Source organism: Podarcis muralis, chromosome 12 (genome assembly GCF_964188315.1).
Source record: "Podarcis muralis chromosome 12, rPodMur119.hap1.1, whole genome shotgun sequence".
NCBI lineage: Eukaryota > Metazoa > Chordata > Lepidosauria > Squamata > Lacertidae > Podarcis > Podarcis muralis.
The window spans coordinates 33,316,628-33,328,712 of NC_135666.1; the positions used below are offsets into that span (position 1 = coordinate 33,316,628).

General features: G+C 43.9%; 1 protein-coding gene across 1 annotated transcript; it reads right to left on the reverse strand.

Moving 5' to 3' along the window:
- Positions 1-249: 249 nt before the first annotated feature.
- On the reverse strand, positions 250-5,681 carry SOSTDC1 (sclerostin domain containing 1). Its single transcript, XM_028750922.2, has 2 exons — positions 5,166-5,681; positions 250-1,525 (listed from the first exon to the last, which is right to left on the reverse strand). Exons 1-2 carry the CDS (start codon positions 5,359-5,361, stop codon positions 1,110-1,112), a joined length of 612 nt encoding a protein of 203 aa, XP_028606755.2. The 5' UTR covers positions 5,362-5,681; the 3' UTR covers positions 250-1,109.
- Between the last annotated feature and the right edge of the window lie 6,404 nt (positions 5,682-12,085).

Sequence of the window (12,085 nt, forward strand, 5' to 3'; positions counted from 1 at the left end):
CAGCAGAGCCCATCTAGTGTTTCCACTGATGTTCACCAACCCTGAACTCACTGCCGCTGTGCCCTGCTTCAGCCCGATCTAGGTAAGCTGCAGCAATGTTGGAAGGTGGCTGAACAGGTCCACCACCCCAGCAGCTATGGGGTGCCAAGCCAGAGTACCCTGATGTGATCTGCCACTCAGAAACAGCCCTTACTCTATGTCACTGATGCACCTTTCTTTTATGTGCTATTAAACAAAGGACAATAACAATGTTGTTGATATGTTTTTATTAAAAATGGATGAAACTGATATGAAGTAAGATCTACTTTTTTTTACCGCACACATAAAAAAATACAAATGCATTTTACAGTGTATTTACACAACATTTCCCACGTTTCAGCTTCCTTGAGTTGAAAACCAAAATGAGAAACTACAAAGGTTAAAATATCTATTTTACATTATCTACAAAATGTATATTCTACTCTGACCAAAAATCATAGGAAAACACTTTGATGCATGTGGGGAGGGGAGTGATAAGACATAAAACAGGCATCTTAAAAAATATAAAACACATCAAAGCTCATTAAATAATTACATTAATAAATAGCTTTTGTTCAAATTTACTTTTGAAGCTGCTGTCATGCGTATTTTGCTTTTGTTTACAAATCTGTGGATACAAAGGTTTGGAAGAAAATGATCAGCACGAACAATGCTTCCCCCCCACTCCCGGTGTGAAATCCAAATCATTCCTTTCCTTTTAAATGAGAGGTGTGAGACATGGATTAAATACTTGATTGAGAACATGTGCCCATAAAAACACAACAGCAGCTCTCTACAATATAAAACATCGCATGTCCATGTCAACAGCTCTTTGTTTCCAGTAAAAAGAAGTTCATTGAGCTGTAGGTCTGGAGCCCATCTTGAAAATATAGATGCTCAAACCCCCCACCCCCCCCCAAGAAAAAGGTCTTTATGCACAGAATGCCCTTTTGAGTTTGGTCAAAGCCACAAGTATATGTACACCCAGCTGTGAAGCAAACAATGACATGATAGAGTTTTCGTTAGGCAGTGATATCTGTAAAGCAGGCAATTCATTGATAAGTTCAGATTTTAAGATGCATGGCTGAGTTCTAACTTGGGGGATGCTTCATGGTTTTGCTGTTCCTTTTCCTCTCTTTATGATGCTGCGCGGGCTTTGTTTGAGATGCTCCTTCAAAGTTATGGCTGGATTCGTTGTGTTGCCTGGTGTACCTCTTGCACTTGCAAGCCGTAACGACAGTTACTTTGTAGGTTCTTGTACTTCCATCTTGACACTGAAGCTGAATCCTTTGGGTGCGGGTCTTGTCGTTGACACATCGCCACTCCTGTGAGCTCCTTCTGCTCCAGTACTTGGAACCATAGCCTCCTCCGATCCAATTAGGCAACACCGGCAAAGGGAGACACTCCCCAGCACACACCAGCTCTTTCAGAGGGTTTATGCTGGTACATTGGCCATCAGAAATGTATTTGGTGGATCTCAGTTCCCGGCATCCAACTTGAACACGACCTGTCAAAGGCACAGAACATGAAGGTCAACGCTCAAATTCCAATGGCCTACATTTATTTCTTGCATCAGAGTAGCTCACAAAGCCTTGGTACCCATGTTCATATGTCCTTCATGTGGCAGAGGGATGGGGCTCCTTCCTGCTGCACTATGTGTAGATGATGTAATATGCAAGCCAGGAAGTCCATGTCAACATTCATCTTTTACATTATTGCTCCTCCCCCTTGCTGCTGCAACCAGCTTCTCCATACGAGTAACTGTTTGTGGATCTGCTCATGCAGGGATTCACAGAGTATTGCAGCAGCTACTTCTGTGATCACAAAATACTCCCCATCACCCAAGCAGCCACTGTAATTTCCCTTGATTCCCTGCAGCACACATTGTACTGCACATATACGCCGGCCACAATAACACTGGCACCAAATCTCTTTTGAGGGTGAGAAATTGTGTCAGCAGGGCTTCCTTGGATGCTGGTATTGTGCATTCAGCTCTTGTTCCACCATCTGAATGGTGGTGGAATGAGTGGGGCATGCTTCTCCTCAGTCACATGGAGACTGGGCAAATGTCTGAACTGGGGCACAGAAAAGGTCAACCCCTGGCAGTCAGTTGACATTTCATGGATGTTGTGGATGATTATTTGGTATAATATTTTCCCACTATAGATGTGTACTTCACCTAGCCCAGTGTTTCCCAAACTTGGGTCTCCAGCTGTTTTTAGACTACAGTTCCAATCATCTATGACCACTGGTCTTGCTAGCTAGGGATGATGGGAGTTGTAGTCCAAAAACTGCTGGAGACCCAAGTTTGGGAAACACTGATCTAACTCAATGGAGGCCAGGTACTGATTATTGGCTTCTACTTCTCCCTCTGGCCCAGGGGTGGAGAACCTGTGACCTTCCAGATGTTGGTGGACTACAGCTCCCATCAGCCTCAGCTAGCCTGGCCAAGAGTCAAGGATGACAAGAGTTGAAGTCCAACAGTGCCTGGAGGGCCCAGGCTCCCCATCCCTGTTCTGGGCCAAAACTGAATGACTAAAGCTGTAATGTAAGAGTGCAGGTCTAAAAGCTAGTGGGATTGCCCCAGAGTAAGTAGGTTGCTAATTGTGGCCTGTTTGTATATTAGCTGCCTCAGCTTCTGATGGTATCAGAAGTAATACTGTGTTAAAAGCTTCCATCCATCTACCTGACTTGCATGAAATCATTGTCCTGGATCTTGATCTAAGATGGATTTGAGCCAAGATGTTAAGTATTTGTTTAGCTAGTGTGAAGATTTATGCGTGTTGTTTTGGGAGTTTAGGAAATTAACATGCTGGATTTAAAAAACAGCAATACAAAAAAGCTCAATGTATGCATACCATCTTCAAGGAAAACTCTAGCTCTGAGGAAGATTCTTAGAAAACTGTATTCTATACATTTTTCTTTGTCAAAATACATAGTTTTCTTCAGGCGACAGTATTACAGTATTGCAACATTGCTTGTCAGTATGCTTACTTAAAACAGGTAATACTGCTAAACCTGAGGCAATATTATTTTATTTTTTGAAAAAGGCAACTGACATTGTACCAAGGCACTGAACCAGCCGCAAATACAGACATGTTTGTGCCTGCTTACATCTGCAGAGATATACCCTCAATGAACTAAGCACAATTCCTTATTTTAATAATTACCCTTTGAAATGAACACACACCATGAATTTCAACACACACCTTTCACTCTTCTGCTTTCTCTTTCTTAAAGAAAGTGGAAACTGTGCAATGTTATTCAAGAGCAATGCAAATAAGCAGAATTATAGTTAATGAGCAAAGAGTCATGCCCATGATATTTCAACTTATGTTTGCTGCTTTGATTTCAAGTAGATTTGAATGACCATTTTAGAAGAAGAAGAAGAAGAAGAAGAAGAAGAAGAAGAAGAAGAAGAAGAAGAAGAAGAAGAAGAAGAAGAAGAAGACATATTGACTTTTTTGCAGTCTCCTCAATATGGAGGGATATTTGTCTGGAAGAGCTTATGGGAAAGGTTTGTCTTATATAGGCACAACAGGCCAACTCAAATTTACCAAACCTTTTTGGGGGGGAGGGTGTTAGGTGTAATCTAACACTCCATGCACACTGGATTTTGCAACCAACTCCGTTTTTCAGGAACCAGCAGGTATTCCTTAAGGCACACTCTGCAAGGACGTTCTTTTGTGCAAGATGGCACCAGTAGGGTTCGCACAAGAGATCTTCTCCAAATTCTAGTAAGGCAAAGCTGAATTTGCTAATGTGCCAACATGCCATGTCCATCAACCAATTCCCTCTCTATGGTGACATTCTGCAGGAAGTCCCCACCCAGGTTTTTTGTGTGCGACTATTTATTACTTGAAGAGACTGCAGCTTCACCGACTATTCCCCACTCACTATTTTAAGAGGAATAGATTTCTGCACACTGTTCCTCACCCAAATAATTTTGATCCAGGTTTGCATCCTGCACCTGGCTCAGGAATGTGAGTGAAAGGAAGTGGTTACCACTTTGCATTGTCTGTCTTCTTCAGTGGTTGCATGCGTACAACTTTAGCTCCCCTCCCACCCCCATAGTGACAGTTCGCTGACAATGAATGCATACCGGGCTGTTCATGTAATCTTGCATTGACAAGATATTTCCTGTGTATTTAAGCTACGCTTAGCAGAAATGCAGGCAAGCCTTTTTTCCTTGTTTTAAAAAACGTGGTCATCAACTTTTTTTTTTTACTCTTTTGGGAGGCAAGGATGTTCTGGTTTATGGCTCAAGTCAACTCGACCACCCACCCCACCCCCCAGAAAAAAACAAAATTTCCCAACTGTGCCCCTCTTTTTTTTTTTTTCCCCAGCCAAAAGCCCAATCAGGGGAGCAGGGCATTTTCAAAGGCAAGTTGGAGCAGAGATCCCGGGTAGGTTGTGAACCTGTTTGTTGACACTGACTAGAGGAGTTAAGCAGGTAAGTGCTAATTCAGGAAGTAAAAAACAAAAATGCTGGAACCAAATCAAAGCTTGGCTGCTGAAAGTAAATGTTAGCTTTGTGAAGGGGCACAGACGAGTGAGCTAGCTGAAAAGCCCGCTGAAAGAGAGAGAGAGAGAGAGAGAGAGAGAGAGAGAGAGAGAGAGAGAGAGAGAGAGACTAGAGGAGAGAAAGCATTGCCTCTCCTGAACTACAGTACTTTGTCCCTTACAAAAACGCTTTATGAGAAATGAAAGGTAATCTCAAGTAGCCCCCGATTTGGAAGGAGAAAATAAATAAATAACCGAAGCACTTCTTTTTCTCTCCATTTAATATTCTGTCTTTTGCTCCCTGTTCAGATCTCATGAGCGCAGGATCCATGAGAGAACTCCCAAATGCAAAAAGCCTGGATCTAATTTGGAATTACTGATAATAAGCCTGTCACGTTTTTGGCACGGGAAGTCATTCATTTTTATTTTTATTTTTATTTTTATTTTTAAAAAGCGTGCTTGGAGACCGCCCCCCCCACCCCTTGAGACGGAGTTCTGCACAAGAACTTCTAAAGGCATCCTTAACGGCAACCAGAATTCGACTTTTGAAACATCGTATGTAAAATAAAATAAAGGGCAGGGACTGTACTTGAGGAGGGAATAACGAAGAGAGCGCATCTGTACAACTCCAAACAGATACTTACTGGTCCGGTCGAATCCCGGGTGTCTGCCTCCATTTCTCGCTTGGTTCAAGGTGCTGTTGTTGCTGGAGCTGGCCGGAATGGGTTTCACCACGTGGGAATAAAGGATCTCGGTGGCATCGTTCTTGAAAGCCCAGCAGCCCTTCAGGAGCAGGCAGGCGAGCAGAATGCCAGAGAGCTGAAGAGCGGAGAGGAGCATGGCTGGCTCAAGCTGTGCGCGCGCCTGTTGAATCCCAGCTCCTGCTGCTGCTGCTGCTTCCTCCGCCGCCTTTTCTGCAACTGTGAAATTCCTCCCAGAGACTCCCTTTATATAGTCCCAGAGGCTTGGCACTCGTGGAAGTGTAAGCTTGGGGAGAGCTTCAGGATGAAAACACAGACAAGGAGAGGGTGGGATCCCCTGGAAGCAGCAAAGGATTCCTTTTTTTTTAACCAGTGGAAGGCTGGAGCAAAGGAGGAGCTTAAGGGGGAAAAGTCACTAATTGCAGGATTCCTAGGCCAGGTTTTTGAGGATGGGGAGAGGGAGGGAGGAATCTAAGAGCTGTTCAGTAGCAACCAGACACTGCAGAGGGGATAAGCTGGTTTGCCGTTTCTGACACTCTGCATACCTGACTCCCCCTCTCACCTGCTGCATACTCACAGTACCTTTAAAGCACATTCGAAGAGAAATCTGGGCACTGTGGTTAAGGGTTGCTGGTGGGAATTGTAACTATGGGAGGGCTAAACTACAGTGCCCAGAATTCTCTGAGGGGGAATGGTGTGCTTTGAACATGTTTGGATTCAAGGTTTCAGGTGAATGCAGCCTGAATCACTGTTGCCAGCAAGGATTTGTCTTCCAAAGACTTTCTACTACTGTATTGGGTGGGTGGGTGGGAGATGGATTTTGTCATTTATGTGAAAGATGCAAAATTGTTCTGCACACTGCGGAAAAGGTTCAGGGCAAGCATACTTTTCTGGAAGGGGGAGAAAAAGGCAGCCCACTATATGTGTCCCGTGAATAATTTAATGATGGCCTAGAGAAGGATTTTAATAATGTAGCTTTGATCAAGGCAAAGCTTTCCTAAAGCAACGTTTGTGTTAGGGGAATCGTCTCTTCTCAATGTGCTAGAAATTCTCTGCTGTACTTCTCTGACACTGCTGACAAAGATAATGTGCATTCTTTGCCCCAAAGGAAGTTTCTTTAGACAGCTTCGGCAGCTCACATGGCCCAAGTTAGCCTCATTAAGCCCAGTGGGAATATTCTAGCATAAGTGGCACATAACTTGGAGCTTTCACTTCATGAATCGTCTACTGCTATTTGAAGGCTGTGAAAGTATATTTTACATAATGAGTAATAATAAGCTGTTCTGCAAAGAGGGGGAAGGAAATCTCTCTTTGACCTGTAGCGTTCTGCTGATGTCTTACTTCCAAATATTAAGCATTCATTTGAGATTCCTCTCTCTGAGATACGGGGCAACTGGTCCTGCAATGACCACATGCAGTGCCAAGCCACTAACCATAGTTTAAGCAAATTAGTCTGGCATGCCTCCACTTTGCTCCTTCCTCCATTGGGGGGGAACAAGCATACAGTATAGCTGATTTAGTGTTATGTCTGACACCCAGTGAGATGTAGTGGTTAGAATGTTGGATGAGGAGGACCTGGGAGATCTGGGTTCTAATCCCCACTTGGCCATGAAGCTCTGGGTGACCTTGTGCCAATCACTCTCTCAACCTAACCTACCTCACAGGGTTGTTGTGGGGATTGAATGAGGAGGGGGAGAACCATGTATGCCACCTTGAGTTCCTTTGGAGGGAAAAAAAGCTGGGGCAGAAATGCAAAAAATAAACAAATAAATAAACCAGCACTCTTAGCTGGCTTTGTTCCAACAACCAATGTTTGTGGTACCCAGATTGTAGCTTGTTTGGCAGAAACACGCTTCACAGCTGGATTCCTGCAAGGCACTCTCTGCACTTGATCTAGGTCAGGGTTTCCCCAACTTGGGTCTCCAGCAGTTTTTTTGGACTACAATTCCCATCATCCCTGGCCACTGGTCCTGCTAGCTAGGGATGATAGGAGTTGTAGTCCAAAAACAGCTAGAGACCCAAGTTTGGGAAACCCTGGCCTAGGTGCTGCAGTTAGTGCAGAATGCTGCAGCGTGATTGCTGACAGGAGCGAAACCTTGTCAACATATAACACTTGTGCTCGGATGTTGCACTGCTTGCAAATTTGCTACTGGGATAAATTCAAGGCATTACTATATAAAGCCCTTAACAACTTTATTTATCTGCAAGTTTATCTACAAGATCACGTTGCCTTATGTCCACCTGACCACTTCAACGTATGGAACTGGTACTGGCCACATAAGGCCCATTCTGCATTTGTAAGAAATCACTTTAGAACTCCCGGCAAGTACATCTATTTCCAAGTAGGTGCACCGACCTGCCATTTCAAGTAGTGCGTATTTTGCATGCACATACTGAACTCGTGCAAACAGAGGCAAAGGACACGTGGTCAGAGCAACACCTCCAGGTGTTGTTGGACTACAACTTCTATCAGTCCCAGCCAACATGATCAATGGTCAGGGATGATGGGAACTGTAGTCCGACAAGTATTTGAAGAACCACCGTGAGCTAGATCTAACACATCACAGGGCACTTCATATGAGTTCCTGTATAGCTTCTTCTATGGAGCAACATTATAGCACATGCTTGCTCTGTTCAACGCTTAACCGGAACCCACAGAATTGGAAAAAAGAAAAACCACCTATACCCAACACATTTGTGCAACCTCAGTTGTTTGATGTACAATTTAATCCAATTCAGACTGATGTAGCTAAATTTAGGTTGAATGCCAAATACTGAATTCTGGCTGGATGTGGCATCCCCAAGGCTTTTACCTTCACCATTTAAGTTAATGAGAACGATGCCACTCATGTCAACGATGGGAGATCGCGCACCACCCAGGTGACAGCTTCTGTGGAAGAGACGGAGGCAAGCAGGAGGTGTTGAAAAGCAGAACCCATAAGTCTCTTGGCAGCTGCGAGTGAGGAGAGCTCAATCCGTACCTGCCTGTGTTATTATAACTGGCCACTCCCTTTTCTGTAATAGCAAGAATGTTGCAGGTTGGAACGGCGGTGTATTAGCAGTTGCTTTTGTGTGGAAAACCTTGATCAGGACTTGGCGGTCCTGTGTCTCGCCACAGCCAGACGATCAGCTCTCCTCTTTTATACCTATCCAATTTAACCCACCTAAAAAAAAAGTAGACATGATGAAATCTATTTTGCTTTTATAAAGCAATTATAAAGTAAGGCTGCCTTGTATTAAGCAATTCATAAAGGCACGCTCAGCTGTATCAGAAAGATATTGTATATAATTATGACTTACCCAAAATATGCTTCTTTTGTTTCTCCATGTGCAGCCTTCTTCCTCTGTACTACGTAATGGGGAACAGAAGAGCCTAGTGGAAGTGAGCGCTTTCTGTCCAATAAACAGCAATGGCAACACACTAGGCATGCTGCCGGTCCCATTTTTGAAGTAGAATCGAGACAATACAGATTTCCCATTGTTCTGCTTTGGATTTCTGCAATGGTGTGGTTGTAAATTCTGAAGTGCTTCTATGCCACACTCATACACGCAGAGAGAGATAGACACAGAGAGAATTTTTGACCAATGCAGACATTATGGCTTCAACATCAAACCAGCTTTTTTTCCCCTCAGCCCCACTTCCCCTGCTTTGCTTTATGTCCAACCTGAAGAACAGCTCTGGTGGACTCACTGCTTTCTGACATTTTGGTTGGACTCATAATAAATGGAATTTTTCAGAACAGAAGTGGCAGTTTAAACCTGAGCCAGTAGTGGTCAGTGAGGAGGAGCAGAAGTGCTAACCTCACCTTTTATCACAGACATTGCTGTGGTTTACTGGGAGGAAGCAAAGTGAGGTTGGCTTGGTGCAAATGCACTGGCAGAACCAATGTGTCTGCACCGTGCTGAGCTCACCACCACTTCTCACCTGCAATTGGATCTGCAATTTCAAAGTGGTGTAGTGGTTAAGAGCGGTAGTCTCGTAATCTGGGGAACCGGGTTCGCGTCTCCACTCCTCCACATGCAGCTGCTGGGTGACCTTGGGCTAGTCACACTTCTCTGAAGTCTATCAGCCCCACTCACCTCACAGAGGAAGGGAAGGAAGGGAAAGGAGAACGTTAGCCACTTTGAGACTCCTTAAAGGGAGTGAAAGGTGGGATATCAAATCCAAACTCTTCTTCTTCTTGCAAGCATGTGAAATTATCCAAGTCAAGCTTATTTCTCACAAGTATTTCCTCTCCAATAAAGTTTTCTCTTTGTTCAATGTTTTCCATATGCTCTGCATACTTTATGGATATTTGCTGCTACAATTCTCTTTGAGGCTCATCAGGAGATTTTTAGATCATTTGATCTGTGAGGTCATCAAAACATGGGCGACAGTTACTAATACGTCATATCCAGAAGATGCAGTCTCTGCAGTGTGTGTGTGTGTGTGTGTGTGTGTGTGTGTGTGTGTGTAATGGATACTTTATGTAGTCCAGATAACCATGAGATCATCTTGGTAAATTGCCTCACCTTTTGTTAAGGTATTCTGCAATCTGGAAGTATTTCTGAGTGACCATCTGGATTCTGGATTCTAAATTGCATTTCTTTTCTGTCTTTGATCAGAAGACTGTCAGCATCTCTCTAATGAAGGCTTTGCCAAACTTATCTGTTCCTTTATGATCTCCTGATAGAATAAGTGTGACATCTTGTCTATCGGCTGCTCCTGTCCCAGTCTACAGCTACTCCTCCTGTTAAAAAGGACTCCTTGATTAATTAGTGGTATTGGCCATAGACAGCATAATGCCTTTGAAGTCTATATTGGCTTCCTTTTTGCCCCCCAGGTAAAATATCGCTATTGATCTATAAAGACCTATCCTCTTGGAGCCCTGCCTGACAGATCTTCTATCCCAGTTGTGTCGCACTGACAGCTGACATTTTTTACTTCCTCAAACGTTCGGGATCTGGAGGTGCATTTTTCTCAGAGCCTCATTGGTCTGTCAAGAGCTGGAAGAGCTGCCAACTGCAGGAGATTCATCACTTTCTTGTCAGGCTGTGGGGAAAGTAATCAGCTCGTATCTCCAGGCGAGATGGATCTCTTTTGTGTTTGCATGTTGAATTTAATATCTGGTGACTGGGCAGTAGAAAAATGGTAAGTTGGCAAAGTGAGGCAGTTTAGAGCAATTATGGTTTGCCTTCGGAGCAGTTAAAGAGCAATTATGACCTAAAAGACGTCCCTAGCTCAGCTATTGGCGCGTAACTCAGTGGGTGGCCTTACACAAGCCACTGGCTCATGCCCTCAGTCCAATCCATAATACATGGATAATCACACTGCCCTAAGGGTTGCTTAGGTAATTTATGGGAAAGAGTTTGAGTACTTAGGGGAAATGCAATAGAAATACTTAACTGATGTACTGAAGAACTCCGTAACTTGAAACAGCTTAAAAATATAAAGTCAAAAGAGTAGCCAAAACAGCAACAGACTGGGCAATATCTGGCCTTGATCTGGCCCATAAACAGGGAGGGCAATGAGAACACACCTGACACCCCCCTGCACCTAATATGCCTACCTCACTTCTTATGTCGCTGGACTTTATGCAGATAAAAGTGGGGAGTGCTGATTTTGTAGGGGGTGTGTGGATCTGACAGGTGGATCAAATCTTTATTGCCCACCACCCCCGCCATGAGCCAAAATTGACATCTGTCCACCTGTCAATCACCTGACCTCGCAACAACACCAGGTGACCCATTTCAGTCTGCATTTTTGCAAGCACCATTGATCAGCTGTTCATTGGGGTTTGCAAAGCACTGTGCATAGGGCTAACGGCCCCAGAGGTTCACTGCCACTGATGTAGATCTGTTGATGTTCAAATGTGGTATGCATGCATTGTGTAGGTTAATTTCCTGACAAAAATCCCATAATCAACAGTGCAGTGCAGTCCAAGCCTAGACATGCCACACATTGGATTTATGTGCCCAGGCCCCACTTTGATGTTACTGCCCTGCATGAGAGTCTGGCACCATAGACGTCTAGGGATGCTGCAGGTGGGATACAAATGGCTGGTGAGCATGGAGGGCCCTCCATGCATATGAGCTAGAGTGAGGAGAAGAAGAAGAATCTGATCTATCCCAATATTGGCTAGCTTTCTCAGAACATCCATCCAAATTCTTAACTCCCTACAATTCCTAGAGACTTACTGGAGTCTTTAGTATCCAAAGAGCATAGGAAGTTGCCTTGTACTGAGTCAGACCATTAGGTCCCTCTACCTCAGTAGCGTCTACACTGACTGGCAGCTGCTCTCCAGAATTTCAGACAAGCCCTACCCGGAGATTCTGGAGGCTGAACCTGGAACCACCTGCATGCAAAATAAATGCTTTACCACTGAGCCATGTATGTCCCTTCCCAAGAGTTTGGGAGTGAGGAGGGGAGAGCAGAGAACACAGTACTCTATTAATGTCTGGTGCTAATTAAAATAATTAAAACTTCCCCTCATGCAGCTGGATCTCGCCAATTGCAGAGAAAGGATTATGGGCTAGAAGACATCGACTTTTTCTGATATAGTACAGCTCTTTCCCATGCCATGAAGTCAAGAAACCTACTATAATATCTCCATAGTATGTTCAGTACAGAGATGTAGAGTTTCACCTGTGAAAAATACATCTTGTTGCTTTGGTGTACGTTTGCTGGGGTACATTTTCTCAATGACTCAAGGGATAAAGGGATCGAAAGGACAATTTTCAGTATATAACTTCTAATTGATTTTACAGTTTGGTAGGATAGTTCATCCGGGTTGCAAGTTTCTGCAGAATTGGTTAACTATGCTTCTCAAGATGCTTATTCTTGCTTTTTGCAACTTCATGAAAAAGCATGCACCTTTTCAGCT